General features: G+C 48.7%; 1 protein-coding gene across 7 annotated transcripts in view; it reads right to left on the bottom strand.

Moving 5' to 3' along the window:
* Positions 1-5,393: 5,393 nt before the first annotated feature.
* CHST6 (carbohydrate sulfotransferase 6) overlaps positions 5,394-16,599 on the bottom strand; it is a 15,317-nt gene continuing 4,111 nt past the window's right edge. For 6 of the 7 annotated variants that reach the window (XM_025426888.3, XM_025426887.3, XM_025426883.3 and 3 more), the window contains exons 2-3: positions 9,756-9,829; positions 5,394-8,551 (exon numbers count right to left, since the gene is read on the bottom strand). In XM_025426888.3, coding sequence (XP_025282673.1) covers positions 7,350-8,537 — 1,188 coding nt within the window. In that variant the 5' untranslated portion in view covers positions 8,538-8,551; positions 9,756-9,829 and the 3' untranslated portion in view covers positions 5,394-7,349. Of the gene's footprint in view, positions 8,552-9,755; positions 9,830-13,743; positions 13,819-16,599 lie in introns of all 7 variants that reach the window. The other variant, XM_025426884.3, reaches the window with a different exon arrangement.

Here is a 16,599-nt window from a genome sequence, read left to right as displayed (position 1 = left end):
ACAGCAATACCTTCAGTATTTGGAGGGAAAGTGATTTTTTTGAAAGCTTAGCTTACTTTAAATTAAAAAGCATTGCAAAAAAATAAAATAAAATAAAAAGCATTGCGTGCAAAATTCATAGTATTTTACGTAATATGAATTCAAGAATATTAGCAAGTTGTTTATTAGAGTTCCCTCTTGAAGACTTTGAGAGCTAACGCCGGTGCCTCAACACCGCAACTGCAATTTTGCATTAACCAAGAAACATATCTAAAACAGCAACAGTAGGGGGATCCATGGGTGGCTCAGTGGTTTGGCGCCTGTCTTTGGCCCAGGGCGTGATCCTGGAGACCCGGGATCAAGTACCACGTCGGGCTCCATGCATGGAGCCTGCTTCTCCCTCTGCCTGTGTCTCTGCCTCTCTCTCTGTGTCTCTCATGAATAAATAAATAAAATCTTTAAAAATAAATAAATAAATAAACAAAACAGCAACAATAGGCATATAAAAGCCATGAAATATTTAATAATGCTATCTTTGGTACATTTCCCAGACCACCAGAGTGTGTGAGAAATGGAAGAAACCAATTATTTTAGGATTATATAACAATCAATTGTGTATCACATTAGGAAACATTATTTTGAATTTACAATTCTTTTTTTTAAGATTTTTATTTATTTATTCATGAGAGAGACACAGGCAGAGGGAGAAGCGGGCCCCATGCAGGGAGCCCAACGTGCCAGCCTCAATCCAGGGACCCCAGGATCACGCCCTGGCCTGAAGGCAAGTGCTGAACCGCTGAGCCACCCAGGGATCCCTGAATTTACAATTCTATCCCCAGTCAAATTCTGAATCTAGAGGTTAAAAAAAAGACATTTAAGTGCCTGGGTGGCTGAGTTGGTTAAGCATCTGCTTTGGCTCAGGTGATGGTCCCATTGTCCTGGGATCAAACCCAGCTTCAGCTCCCTGCTCAGTGGGGAGCCTGCTTTTCCCTCTACTGCTTCCCCTGCTTTGTGTTCTCTTTCTGTCAAATAAATAAAATCCTTAAAAAAAAAGACTTTTTATACTAGCAGGACTCAGAATATATATATTTTATATACGCTTTCTAAGAAAGCTGAGTATGTCCTCCAATTAAGTTAGAAAGTGATAATCAAGAAAGAGAAAGATGTGCAATACAAGAAATGATGGATTTACTTAGTCTAACTTCTGTGCACAAATTCTAGCAGCCATCTAAGCAGATTAGAACAGAAAGAAGAGTATCCTCAGAAAAAATAGTGGAATTGATTTCAAGCTATGGAAAAAATGGTTAAGCTCAAATTTTTAATGGCAGGGTGAAAAAGGTATCTATTTTTTCTCTTAATGGGAAAAAAAACTGAAAGGCAATATGAAGTCCAGGAAAAACACAAGACTGCAAGAAAATTATGAAGCAACTAAGTTTTTTGTTTGCTTGCTTTTTAGAACTCCACAACCTCACTTATTTCACTTATAGTGAGATGCAGAATTATAAAACTTTTAGAAGACAGGGTGCATGGGTGGCTCAGTCTACATTCCCCTCAGGTCATGACCCCAGAATCCCAGCTCTGTGTCCAGCTCCCTGCTCTACAGGGGGTCTGCTTCTCCCTCTCTCTTTGCCTGCCACTCCTTCTGCTTGTGCTTGCTCTCTGTCTCTCTCTCTGTTACATAAATAAATAAATAATCTTTTTAAGAAATGACTTACACTTGCAACCAACATGATGCATCTCATGAATATAAAGGTGTGGGGAAAATCTAAGTTGCAGAAGAAGGCCACAGGGAGATTAACTTTTTAAGTTTTATTTTTTTAGTTAAGTAATCTCTACACCCAATATGGGGCTTGAACTCACAACCCCCAGATCAAGAGTCCCATGCTATTTTGACCAGCTAGGTGGCCCCACAGTGTGATTAATTTAAATCCAGTTAAAAAAAAAAAAACTTGCAGAACTAACAATACACTAATTCATATTAACATAAGCAGTGAAATGATAGTGAAATATTTATTTATTTTTTAAAGATTTTATTTATTTATTCATGAGAAACACAGAGAGAGAGGCAGAGACACAGGCAGAGGGAAAAGCAGGTTCCATGCAGGAAGCCCGATGTGGGACTCGATTCCAGGACTATGGGATTTTGGCCCTGAGCCAAAGGCAGACACTCAACTCCTGAGCCACCCAGGCGTCCCAGATAACGAAATATTTATTTAACTGAGTACTTATTCTATTATTTTAAAAAATGTCTGACATATTGCACACATTTTTAAATATTATGTGCGTATTTGTTTGACAAAGGAGTACCACAGAGCAAGAGTGGCCTTGGATGCCCTCTAATTCCAAGTAAAAGCCAAAGTCCTCTCCTCACCAAGGCCTATAAAGTCCTACATGATCTGACTTCCTCTCTCTCTCACTCTCTCGATTTTATTTATTTATTGGAGAGAGAGCACAAGTGGAGGGCAGAGGCAGAGAGGTAGAATCAGACCCCCTGCTGAGCAGGGAACCCAGCCTAGGGCTCCATCCCAGGACCCCAAGATCATGACCTGAGCATAAGGTAAACCCTTAACCCACTGAGACACCCAGGCACCCCTGACCTCCTCTCTCTTATTACTTTGTCATCTAGCACTCTCCTTTTGGCCCACCACACCAGACCCACCAGCCTCTTGCTGTTCTTCCAATATACCAAATTGTTTCCCTCTTTAGGATTTTTGTATTGCCTTTTTCCTCCTCTGGGACACTCTACTGGTAGCTACTCCTTAATTAACTGACTCACTTCCTTTAATACTTTGCTCAAATATCACTTTTTTTTTTTTAATAAGACCTACCCTGATCCCCTGATTAAAAATTGTAACTCATACCCCTATGTACATACATCCCTAATCCCAGTGATTCTTCCCTCCTTTTGCACTGATTTGTGCTTAATTCATAATGTGTGTTGAACAAATGAATGGAGATGTGGAGGATTTGAAGACTGGAATCAGAAGGGCACCAGAACTGTAGGCCAGGACTCCTGGGTGGCTCAGTGGTTGAGCGTCTCCCTTCGGCTCAGGGCATGACCCCGGAGTTCCAGGATCAAGTCCTGCATCGGGCTCCCTGTGGGGAGCCTGCCTCTCCCTCTATCTATGCCTCTGCCTCTCTCTCTGTGTGTCTCTCATGAATAAATAAATAAAATCTTAAAAAAAAAAAAAAAGAACTATAGGGCCAACCAGGTTCTCCAGTCTTACCCCAAGTGAGAAAATACTTGATTGGCTGAAGAACTGCCCACCCCAGGAAAATTGAAAGTCCAGTCTGAAGTGGACAGTCTCCATGTAACTGGCCAAATCCTCTCATTTCAGCAGACTCTCACATCCTCCTGAAGCTACCAATACTTTTGCTCTAGTTTTTAAAAAAGATTTAACTTTTTAAGAACAGTTTTAGGTTTATAACATAATTGAGAGAAAGGTACAGTGATGTCCCATACACCTCCTGCCCTCACACATTCATGGCCTCTCCCATTACCAATATCACTCACTAGAGGGGTACATTTGTTACCAAGGATAAACCTACATGCACACATCATAATCACCCAAGGTCCATAGTGTACCTTGGAATTTGCTTTTGGAGTTGTACATTCTATGGGTTTGAACAAATATCTAATAACATATTCCCATCATTTCCATCATTATAGTATCATAGAGAGTATTTTCATTACCCCCCAAACCCTGACTACATCTATTAATCCTTCCCCTCCCCATCTCCATTCCCTAGCAACCACTAATCCTTTTTACTGTCTTCCTAGTTTTGCCTTTTCTTTTTTAAAAGATTTTATTTATTTATTCATGAGAAACACAGAGAGAGAGAGAGAGGCAGAGACATAGGCAGAGGGAGAAGCAGGCTCCACGCAGGGAGCCCAACGCAGGACTCGATCCCAGGTGTTCAGGATCAGTCCTGGGGCAGAAGGCGGTGCTAAACCGCCTAGCCACCTGGGCTGCCCTAATTTTGCCTTTTCAAGAATGTCATATAGTTGGAATTGTACAGCATGTAACCACTGACTTTTCTTTCACTTAATAATGGGCATTTCAATTTCCTCCATGTCTTTTCATGGCTTGTTAAGCTCATTTGTTTTTAGCACGTAATAATAGTAGTAAGGATGAAATGACTGGCTTACCTGTACAGGTGATACTTGTGAGGTAGGGGTGGTTAGAAGAAGAGGGATGGGAAGAGCTTTCTTCACCTCATTCTGGAGGGTATGAGTTGTTACTCCATTTTTAGAGTAGTTTGGCAGTTTCACATTTAAAGACATTAATGGTCTTTGATCCAGTTGTTCTACTTCTAGGAATCTTTACTAGAGACAGACAAACTTGATCATGTCTTAGGGGCTTCTCTTACCTCATGAGCCTAGATTCAGTAGGTCATCCTCTCCCCATTCTTATTGTTTCTTCTTAGAGCACGATTGACATTTACATTTGCGTGTTTATCTGTGGGACTGTTTATTTGGGGTCTGCATTCTCCACAAGAGCAAGGTCTGTTACTGGTCTCCCCCTACTTTGTCCCCAAGTTCTGAACTGCGCTGACTCATTGAAGCACTCAATTGGGCACTGCCTGTTCTTGTCCTGAAACCTGATCTGGGTTCACCCCCAGGCTTGCTTAGAATCCGATATGCCAGGGAACTTACCCAGAGGCCCAGGGTACATTAGATGCACGGAGCCAAGTCTGGGAGCCAGGCATCCCGTTTGGGGGACCTCGGGTGTCCAGCCAGGATGAATGAATCACACAGTAAGGACCATCAATGCATTAATTGTGACCATCAGTACAATCTGTGACCAGAGCAGGGGCAAATGAAATTTGTGTGATGCCGCTATCAGGTTGGGCTTCGAGCTATCCCAAAAGCCTTCCTGGACTCCATTAAGAGATCAGAGTCTCCCCGTTTTTGGCTTCTGGCACCACAAACCTCTTGCTTATCCCTCTTTGCCTGAACATACCACATTGTCCAGGAACATTCCTAGGCTGACTCTTCCAGTTGACATTGCATTCCTTCCAGGCAATTCCGATTGGCTTTTACCCCCAGTGGCCAGCACAGGGCAGAGGACAGGGAGGTGCAGGGAGGGAGAAAAGAGGCCAACAACAGGGGCCCCAGTGCCCCAGCCCACTGCATACCATACGTTTCAACGTCCTGGTCCTTAAGATATCTGCAGCCCAATGCCAGGAGGACTCCCTCACCCCTAGAGAGCCATGTCAGTACTGGATGAAATGATGTGGCTTTCCAAGCCTGTAGTGGGATCTTTTACTGCATCCAGTTCACTTTGTTAGAACTATAAGCACCGAAGTCAGAGATGTGAGTTTGAGGTCTGTCCTGTATTTTAAGCTCTGTGGCCTGAACCTTCCTAAGTTGCAGAGTCCCCATTAATAAATTCAGGGTTTTAAAAAAATGGTTATTTTTTAAAGATTTATTTATTTGAGAGAGAGCACCAGCAGGAGCAGGGGGCAGGGCAAGGAGAGAGGGAGAAGCAGACTCCTGCTGAGTGGGAAGCTCCATGTGGGGCTCCATGCCAGGACCCTGGGTTCACGACCTGAGCCAAATTAGGCATTTGACCAACTGAGCCACCCAGGTGCCCCAGTAAATTCAGAGTTCTAATTACCTTCCCATGTTATTGTGAAGGGGCAGATGGAGGTTTTATGGGGCCTGAAGCTTCTACAGCTTTACAGATCCTTAAGTGAGATGTCCTCAAGCTTCAGCTTCAAGGTCAGTATCTCTCTACTCCTTGCAAGAAAAGAAGTGCCAGAGTCCCTGTTGCCCGCCTGCTTTGCAGCAAGGATGGGGGTGCACAACCGAGGTCCCACCAATCCAAGGCCACACTTGGGCTGAGAAAAAGAAGCTGGCAACTTCCAGAACCCCTTCTGGCAACTGATGGCAAGTGAGGCAGCCCATTCATTTCCAGAGGTAACAGGCATGCAAGTTCTGGCAAATGTCAGTCCTAGCACCAACACCATGCCCCAAGTCTATGCGCACTCAGATCTGCGTCCCTGTTCCTCTCAGGGGTCCTTTGAGCGTTTATTCCCCCTCCTCTTTTTCCTTTTTAAACACGTACTAGGCACTTGCTAACTCTCATTCTCATTTCCTGAACTCAGGACCAAGACCTCTACACATCCAACATCCCTTTATTAAGTCTCTGCTGCTGGAGCCAGGGCTTACAGGTAGGAAAGGGATTCTGCTCTCCTCTAGGGCCTGGACTGGGAGGACCAAGCGAAAACCACCACAGCAGAGCCATTTTTCTTTTGCCCTCCTGGCAAGATTTATCTACAGTCATCCTGCCACCTGCCCTCCAGGCACTGATCCTGATGCCAACCTCTTGCTCTGCCACACGCTCTGTCTGGCTTGCCGTCCAGGCCTCTCTATCCTTTTCATCCACTACCATTCCCCTTCACTGCCTCCCTCCAGGCTTATCCAGGAGGCTCCCTAGGCTCTGCACTCTGGGCCCAGATACCTCATCACTTCCTGCATCCTGCACCTGCGGCCCCAACTACAGCTGCTTACTCTTCCTAGTGCAGATAGATGGGAAAATCTGACCCTCCTTCACGAAGGAGACAGGTCTGTGCAAGCCTGATTCACCCTCTCCTTCCTACTATAGCATCAGAGCAAAACTCCCCTCCTCCCTTCATCCTCCTCATTGTGTGACCTTGGACAGGTCCCTTCAGTTTTGCATTTCACTTGTTCAACTTTACAGACTGTGAAGTCCAGTAAACAAAAATTACTATGTTTATTTCTGTGGGTAGGATCCTTTGGGTCAAGACAAATCAAAGGTTTACCCCAGGTAACTGGGCAGGTAATGGGGCAGAGAGAAGCCACAGGGAGATCACAAGATAAGAGGCATCTTGTCTGATTTCTTGCTGAAAGAAAGAAGTAAATATAAAGGCCAGTTGCTTTGCTGGAGTGTGGCGGTGGGGCATGGGGGACCGAAGTCCAGAGTGTGTGTGTGTGTTGGGTGGGGGTGCTGTACAGATTTCAGAGCCGGCCTCACCACGATGCCCCTCTACTCTAAAACAGGGCTGGGGTCCCCTTCTCAGCTGCTGGACGATGCATCCAAAAGGAAAACAGGCTTTGGAAGAAAGCACTTGAGTACAGCCAAGCCCACCTGAACTCATTCCCTGTGCCCAGAAGTGTGGACACAGTTTTGCTTTCCATGAAGTGTGCGCCAGACGGGAATCCAGCTGCTAAGGAGCACTCAAAAGAAAATTCAGAAGCAAGAAGGAAGAAACTTGGAGCTCTAGGGACTCAGTCTGTTCCTATTACGGGGGAGGGCTCCCAAACTCCCGGCCCCTCCAATAGCAGCCCTGGCTGGCCCTGTGTGCCCGGCTCCCTCCCCACCGCCACAACCGCGGGGCGTCCGCTAAGGTCCAGGGTGCGTGTCTGTGGATGAGGCCCAGCTGAAGCTGCTAGGGCCGCGCGGCAGCACCAGGTCCAGGGTGAGGTCGCGCTGCTCCTTCTCCGAGAACACGGGCCGGTAGCCCAGCAGCTGCAGCGCTCCGGCACACAGATCCTGCACCCGGCGGATCTTGGCGAAGGGCAGTGTGTGGCGCCAGGCCTGCGAGACGTTGACCGCGTCCCTCGACGAGGTCTTGAAGGCCTCGCGGCGCGCGCCAGGCCCAGACCCGTGCGTGATGTTGTGCATCCAGGCCTCGAGCTGCGGCGTGAGGCTCAGGCCCGCGAAGGCGTAGAGCGCGCGGATCTCAGGCAGCGGCGCCCGCGCCAGATCCTCGAAACGCACCAGGCGGTAGCGGCCCTGCAGGAAGGGCGGCGGCTTCTGCGTGGCGGCCTCGGCGATGCGCACGTGGCTGCGGCACACCTCGCGCACCACGCGCAGGCCCGGGTCGGCCTCCACCCACGTGCCGTTGGTGCCCAGCACGATGCCGTTGTCGCGCGCCAGCGCCTTGGCGGTCTGCTCGCGCGAGCGCAGCACGGCCCGCGGGTCGCGCACCAGGTGCACGATGCGCAGGTTGAGCGCGGGGTCCCGCAGCAGCGAGTAGAGCACCTGCAGGTTGAAGAAGCGCACCTCCTTGAGCACCACGTGGCTGTAGGCGCGGCAGGCCTCCTGGGCCACGCGGAAGGGCTGCCGCGCGCACAGCGGCTTGCACACCGCCTCGCTGCTGATGGCGCCGCGCGGGAAGGCGCTGCAGGCGGGCGGCGAGCACAGCGCGCGGCTCACGGCGTACTGGAAGAGGTCCGACAGGTTGCGGCGCCACGGCAGGTAGGCGTCGAACACGTCCATGTCGCACAGGAAGACGGAGCGCACCACGTCGCGCACGGCCATGTGCAGCGCCGGCGCGCTCGCCTGGGACAGGGTGGTCCACACGTGCCACCCGGGCTCCATCAGGTAGAAGACGTCGGGGTGCTGGCTGAAGAGCTGGCCCACGAAGGACGAGCCCGAGCGCCACGAGGACAGCACCAGCACGTGCACCCGCTCTTTGCCGCTCGCGGGCGACGGCGGCCTGGGCCAGGAGACCAGGAAGAGCAGGATGCCCGTCTGCGCCAGCAGGAGCACGGTCACCGCCGTGCTGGAGATGCGCGGCAGCCACATGCCGCCGGCCGGGCCTGCGCGGGAGAGAGCAGCCGGGCGGCGTTAGGGACCGCGGCCCGCCGCACCCCAGCGCCAGCCTGCTGCTTGCAGGGAGCACCCCCGCCCCGACCGACCACCCGACCTGGGCGGGGGCTCCCCAGACCGCAGCTATCTCAGGTGTCCCTGCGGGGCAGCATTAGGGACCGCGGCCCGCGGCCCGCCGCACCCCAGCGCCAGCCTGCTGCTTGCAGGGAGCACCCCCGCCCCGACCGACCACCCGACCTGGGGGGGGGCTCCCCAGACCGCAGCCGTCTCAGGTGGACCCTCTCCCAGGAACAGGACTTTAAGAGGTCAGCCAAGATCTTGTCTATGCAGAGCAAGAGGCCAGTTGCAGAATGCTATGGGAGATACATGCTCACCCCTAGTGCCTTCCTTCCTGTCTTTCTCATCTTTCCTTCTCTCTGTCTCTGCCTTACTCTTTCTTCCTTTCTTTTTTCTGGAGAGGGAAATATGATTTTTAAAACGGATTCCTTCATTTTGCTTGAGAATTTCCTTTGTAGGGAGACCATTTTAGGTTGTTTAGCTAAACAGCTTTTTTTTTTTTTTTAAGATTTTTAATTAATTTATCCACGAGAGATACAGAGAGACAGAGAGAGGCAGAGACACAGGCAAAGAGAGAAGCAGGCTCCATGCAGGGAGCCCAATGCAGGACTCGATCCCAGGACTCCAGGACCACGCCCTGGGCCTAAGGCAGGCGCTAAACCGTTGAGCCACCCAGGGATGCCCAGCAAAACAGCTTGATGGGTGATTTGACTCCTTCACTGGGCTCAGCCACTTCCTAGTCTGTGATCCTGGACCAAACGCTTAATAAATCTGTAACTCAGTTTATTCATCAGTAAAAAGAGGACTGATACTGGACTGGAGTCATGACAGGAGTCTGGGGGGCAGGGCATGTAGTAACTCCTGTAACTTGCCCTTTCTACACAGTGTGCTTCTGGGTTGGCCGGACTTCTTTTCACCAAGCAAATAATAGCTTTTATTATTAAAAGTAAATGATGACCTAGACAAAGAACACCAACTGTTGCCATCTACAGGGAGGAAAGGGCTAGAGGATGCACGGACTCCAGGGGGAGGGTACCCTCTGGAGCCGTGTGAAGGCGCAGAAGAGAGCGGTAAAGGGAGAGGTGACGGCAGGCAGGCTCCTGGCCTTTCTGCCCTTTCCATGCTGGGGTTACTCACTCTAGTCCAGGGCTGCCCGGAGAGCTGCACACTTGTCACAGATCCATGGAAGGTGCCCGCAGGTTTTTCAGAGCCTGAGAAAGCAGGAGGGAGGCTGGGTCAGTCTCACAGGAGGAAGGAGCCCTGCACCGTGGGAGGGCTTTGCATTCCCAGGCGGACAGAAAGTTCTCTGCAGGTGGGAACAGAGCGACCCAGCCCCTGGCTGGAGCTGGGCACAGACCAGGGGCTGGGTACATTTTTCCAAGTGAGTGTGAATTGATGGTGTCTCCTGATGGGTGGAGGAGAGAGGACTGGCAGTGGGCCCTCTCATAGCCACTTAGGAGCTATGAAACCTGGAGCAAATGACTTGACTTCTCCAAGGCTCAGTCTTGTCCTCTGTAAAATGAGGATGATAACATTTAGCCTCTCGGGCTTGTCATGGGGAAGCTGCTACCAACACAGATGAGGAAGGGCTTGCGGATGCCGTACCTCCACCTCGTGCTACTGTTGATGATGCTGTGTTGGGAGAGAAGGAACCTTGGGAGGTCTCTACCCAGATGAGACACGCTGAGGTCACCTACATCTGGAATCCCAGAATCTCCTGTGACCACCTCTGGTCCCAACCATCCCTGTGGCCTTCAATGGATCTTAAGAATGTTGCACTTGACCCACAGAGTGAAAGGAACACTGAGCCAGGTTCGCACACCCCAAGGTCCCAGGGTTTTTTCTTTGCACCTGTTGCTCTTGCCACGATCTCAGGGAAGAGCAGCTTTGGAAGGAAGGGGCCTTCTGTGCTTTCACAGCATTTACTCCCCACTAAGGCCCCTCCTTTGTCCACATCACCACCAGAAGCCAGATCTAAATCGTGAGCAGATTTCACTTATCTGGAGGCTTCCGGAGTAGGTGGAGGACGGCCGGCAGCTTTGTGGTCTGCTACTGACTCCAGCACTGCGTCCTGAACCTCACACAAGTGTAGATGCTGTGATTTAACTCAATTGCTCCTTTGGTGGACATTATGATTTCCATTATTTCTGTGAAGGACCCAAGGTTTGGAAAGACAGCAGGGCAAGTGGGACCCCCAACCCAGGACTTCCATCTCAAAGTTCCTAGTGCTTTCCCATTACAGTCATTTGGCCCATTCCTACGAAATCCCTGCAGAGCACTGGATCCTGAGTTTGGCCCAAACACAGCCGCCCTGGCCAGCCCAGCCCTTTCCTGGCTAGGGAGGATCTTGAATGCAGGCCAATGTGCTTGTTACCTACCCTCCAGAGAAACCAGAGGTTTTCTTAGGTGACTCACACAATACAGAACTGATATCTGATCCTATTAATTGGAACTCAACAACTAGGAAGGGAATTAACACATCCTACCCCATGCAGAGTATCCAGAGACAGCAGGGTCCTACGGATCCTACAGGAGAGTTTTCTGATAAGAAGCCTTAGGGATAGCAAATTCAATTGCCTCAGGGTTCAAAGTTAGGAAGAACAGGTCAGGAAGGCACTGGGATAAGTCCTTTCTCTTCATGATTGAACTGCATCCTCTCAACATTCCTGGGAAGTAGAAATTACCTCTAGCTGCTTTATTTATCTTTAAGATTTTGTTTATTTGAGGGATCCCTGGGTGGCTCAGTGGTTGAGCGTCTGCCTGTGGCTCAGGGCATGATCCTGGAGTCCTAGGATCGAGTCCCACATCGGGCTCCCTGCATGGAGCCTGCTTCTCCCTCTGCCTGTGTCTCCGCCCCTCTCTCTCTCTCTCCCTCTCTGTGTCTCTCATGAATAAATAAACTCTTAAAAAAAAAAAAGAATTTGTTTATTTGAGAGAGCAAGAGTGTGAGAGAGAGCAAGAGCATGATCAATCCAGGAGGTCAAATGTGTAACGTCCTTATCACAGCAGACAATGTAGCTAGGCATCAGGGACACACCGATGAAGTGGCCAAAGGACCAGATGGTAGTCCGAGTGAGTGGCCCAACTATCCAGTGCCAGGGGAGGGTTGTGCTAGTCCTGGCTTGCATACTTCTCTCTTGGATTCTGGAAAAATCCCCCACTGTGTCTCTCAGCATTTCACATTGCACAGACCCACCAGAGCCGCCTATGCTGTATTTGATGCTGTCGTTCTCCTACTCAGCAACCTTCAGTTTTCCCACCTCACTTCCCAAAAATCCCCACTCAGCATCCTGTGTGTCAGATCACCTGGAATCATTACACCCATGTTCTCCTCTGCTCTAAGTGCCCAGCCCTGACTCCCACCAGGAGTCATCTCAGCTTCCTCCCAAGACACCTCACCTGTGCCTTTCTCTCTCTCTCTCTTTCTTTCTTTCTTTCTTTCAATATTTTATTTATTTATTCATGAGAGAGAGAGACAGAGACACAGACAGAGGGAGAAGCAGGCTCCACGCAGGGAGCCCAACGTGGGACTCGATCCCGGGTCTCTGGGATCACACCCCGGGCCGAAGGCGGCGCTAAACCACTGAGCTACCCAGGCTGCCCACCTGTGCCTTTCTTAAGCCATGCATCACTCTGCCCTTCTTGCCTGTGAGCAACTTGAGAGTCAAGATTGTGGAGTTTTTTTTGTAAGTGAGTGTGTCTGTTCCCAGGCACCCAGTGTGGGGCTCACGCTACACAGGTGCACTAGACAAGCTTTGCTTGGGTCCACTCGGTACCTGTTCCTCCTTATTCTGCTAACAGCCTCAAGATTTTTCTTTGAGGAACCACCCTCACTCACACAAAGTGCATGTGGTTTGCATGGGGCTGACTGCCCACTTCCTGGTTCTTAAGGAATCATGTGTCTCAAGCCTGGTTCATCTATATATTCCATAAACTATCCCCCGATCAAGTGATAGGCTTAGGAATGGACATCTGGGGCACATGGGTGGCTCAGTGGTTCAGCATCTGCTTTCAGCACAGGTCATGATCCTGGGGTCCTGGGATCGAGTCCTGCATCAGGCTCCCTGCATGGAACCTGCTTCTCTCTCTGCCTACGTCTTGGTCTCTCTCTCTGTGTCCCTCATGAATAAATAAATGAAATCTTAAAAAACAAAAAAATGGACATCTGCCCCAAGTCCAATCTCAGTATTTTTGTAGATTTGCAGGGAAGAGGGAAACTCCCTAGTTACAAAGCCAGCAGAGAAGAGAACTGAGCTAAAGAAAGAAAATCTGAGAGCACATGGGCAGCTGGCAGCATCTGGATTCGGTTGGACTTCTCATGCTGGGGAAAAGGCTCCATTTTTAGTAAAGCCAGCATGAGTTCAATATCTGCCATTTACAACCAAGTGTTTTATTTAGAAAGTGGGTCCCCTTGGTGGGGTGGGGTGGGGAGAGGGCAGGACTGTAGTGAGCATGGATAGAACTTCTGAGGGCAGGTCACACTGTGTTTCTTGATGAGGTGCTAACTACCTGAGTGTGTTATCAAGCTATATTTTTATGACTTGTGTTCTTTTCTGCATGTTATGTTATATTTCAATAAAAAGTCAAGAATCCTGGCTGAATAAGACAGTATCATGTCTAAGAATGTCCCTGAAGACTGAATGAGTCGATGATATTAATAAATATTTGCCTGGGGCACGTGGGTGGTCCAGTCAGTTAAGTGTCTGCCTTTGGCTCAGGTCATGATCCCAGAGGCCTGAGTTGAGCCCCACATTGGGCCCCTGCTCAGCAGAGAACATGCTTCTCCCTTTCCCCCTGATCATGCTCTTGCTCTCTCGCTTTCACTCTCTCTCTCTCTCAAGTAAATAAGATTTATGAAGAATAAATATTTGCTTAATGGAAGTCAGATACTCTGTGATCCAAATCCAAAGGGGGGGAATTCCCCATGTGCCCCATGTTTCTTCCTGCTAAGCATTTTAACTTTTTAAGTAGGCTCCATGTGGAGCACAATGCAGGGCTCAAACCCACAACCCCGAGATCAAGACCTGAGCTGTGATCAAGAGTCTGATGCTCCACAGACTGATGCACTCAGGACTGCATCAGACTGATGCAAGCCCAGGAACCCAGCTCTCTGGGAAATCCTCACCTGTACCCCAGCTCTGCATACCCCTCACTCAGCAGCATCTCCTGTGCGCAGCCTCTCCCGGCCCTGGCAGGGTATCTAAGGGAGTGAAATATAACACTAGGTACAAATTCATGGCTCAGATTTCTCTGTTTGGCATCAGCTGGAGGCCATCCCTGTTCAGGAATCCCAAGGACTAGAAAAAACAGATTCCAGATGAAGGATCAGTGGACTCTTGGCATCAAGGGCCACCCCTGGGGGCAAACCAGTTCTAATGGAGTCTAGGGCATCTGTTAGGGAAAAGGTTGAAAAGGAGGGAAAGAGAAAAAATAAAAATGAGAGAGAGAGAGAGAGATAGAAAAGCAAGGGAGGAGAGAAGGATGCATGTCTATGGTGGACTGGAAACATGGAACACCAGTAAATACCATCTGTTGAGGGCTTCCTATATGCTATGACTTTTCTGCCCATCTTCTGATTTAATCTTTAGAACAACCCTTTGACATGGACCTGATACTCTTCCCTATTTTACAGAAGAGGCAACTAAGGTTTGGAAAGATTAAGAAACTTGCCTAAAGCAGACACCTGGGTGGCTCAGTGGTTGAGCGTCTGCCTTCAGCTCAGGGCTTGATTACAGAGTCCTGGGATCCAGGCCTATGGGCTCCTTGCAGGGAGCCTGCTTCTCCCTCTGCCTGTGTCTCTGCCTCTCTCTCTGTCTCTCTCATGAATAAATAGATAAATAAATCTCCAAAAAAAAATTTTTTTTGCCTAAAAGACCACACAGCAGCTGAGTCAGAATTTAAGTCCTAGCCATCTAACTTTAGAGCTCTTAACTACATAGTGTTGAGTGGATAACGCACAAGTACTAGAACATACAGTGTGTTAAAAATGCACAAATATAAAAATATATACAAATATCAAAGGACATCATTAAAAAGGTGAAAGGACACCCCCAGGTGGGAGAGAGTACTTGCAAATCATATGTGTAGCAAGGGATCCAGAATATATAAAGAGCTCTTACAATTCAATATAGAAACAAACACAACCCAATTGAAAAATGGGCAAGAGATCTGAGTAGACATTTCTCCAAAGATATACAAATTGTCTACAAGCTCATGAAACGATGCTTGACATTTTTAGTCATTAGGGAAATGCCAAACAAAACTATAATGGGCGGATGCCTGTGGCTCAGTGGTTGAGGGTCTGCCTTTGGCTCAGTGGTTGAGGGTCTGCCTTTAGCTCAGGTCATGATCCCAAGGTCTTGGGATTAAGTCCCTCATCAGGTTCCCCACAGAGAGTCTGCTTCTCCCTCTGCCTATGTCTCTGCCTCTCTCTCTCTGTGTGTCTCTCATGAATGAATAAATAAAATCTTTTTAAAAAATTATAATGGAAAAAAAATTATAATGGGAGGTGTCTGGGTAGTAGCTCAGTTGGTTAAGCGTTTGCCTTTGGCTCAGGTCATGATCCCAAGATCCTGATATGAAGCCCCACATCAAGCTCCCTGCTCAGCTGAGAGCCTGCTTCTCCCTCTTGCTCTCCCTACTCCTCCCTCTGCTTGTACTCTCTCTCTCTCAAATAAATCGAATCTTTAAAAAGAAAAAACAACAAAACTGTAAAGACAGACCACTCGCCATCAACTAGGATGGTTAAAATAAAAAAGATAGATAATAACCAGAATTAGTGAGAAGGTGGGGAATCTTCATGCACTGCTGGGGGGGGGTGGTGGAAATGGTGCAGTTCCTGCAGAAAACAGGTAGTTCCTCAAAAGTTTAAACATAGGGTTACTATGTGATGCAGCAATGCATCTAAAATATATATCCAAGGGACACCTGGGTGGTTCAGTTGGTTGAGCATCTGCCTTTGGCTCAGGTCATGATCCTGGGGTCCTGGGTTGGAGCCCCACATGGGGGACTCCCTGCTAAGTGAGGAGTCTGCTTCTCATTCCTTCTGTTCCTTGCCCCATTCATGTTCTCTCTCTCTCTCTCTCTCTCTCCCTCTTTCTCTCTCAATTAAATAAATACAATAGTAAGAAAAAAAACAAAAACCTACAGGGACACCTGGGTGGCTCAGTGGTTGAGGGTCTGCCTTTGGCTCAGGTCATGATCCCAGGGTCCTGGGATCAAGTCCCACATCAGGCTCCCCACAAGGAGCCTGCTTCTCCCTCTGCCTATGTCTCTGCCTCTCTCTGTGTGTTTCTCATGAATAAATAAATAAAATCTTTAAAAAAAAATCCACAAAAATGTATAGAAGAAATCTGGAAGGATGCGTACTAAATATTAGTAGTTATCTTTCTACGGCCAGGTTACAGGTAATTTTTTTCTTCTTAGTGCTTTGCTTTTCCAGGTTCCAGTCTACGATAGACTTGTATTACCTTGGCAATTATAGAAGCATAACATTGGTTACAGGAGGCATGGATAGAATTTGCCTGCTCCAGCTTTCATTGCAGAAGGAGAAGTGCCTGCAAATCCATCTCCCAGCTCACCTGGGTACCAGTGGGCCAGAGGAGGACAGAAGCATGGGCTGGAGAATTATTTCCTATGCACTGAAGGGTATCAAGATCCCCAAGCCCACCGTCACCTGGGAATCCGGCCTAAGCCCAGCCCGGGCCACATCTGCTATCTCTCTGCCAGTGCTAATGAGTGGCTCCGTGGCATTAGCCCGAGGCAGGGAAGCTGGAGTCACACAGGCCAGATGCTGCTGGAGGAAACAGATTTGCTTGCAGGAATCTATTGGGAAATGAAATCAAATTGTCCAGGAAAGGACTCTTAAGTCTCCCTGGCTCCGAGCCACCCTGGGGGCATTTGAGAGCAAGTGAGCTGATAACACAGAACACCTTTCCCTGGCTCTGAATTTTGGGGATCCTCAAAACGCCCTTTGCACAGG

Source organism: Canis lupus, chromosome 5, assembly GCF_003254725.2.
Source record: "Canis lupus dingo isolate Sandy chromosome 5, ASM325472v2, whole genome shotgun sequence".
NCBI lineage: Eukaryota > Metazoa > Chordata > Mammalia > Carnivora > Canidae > Canis > Canis lupus.
Note: the sequence above shows the minus strand (reverse complement) of the source record. Positions and strands in the feature narration are given on the sequence as shown.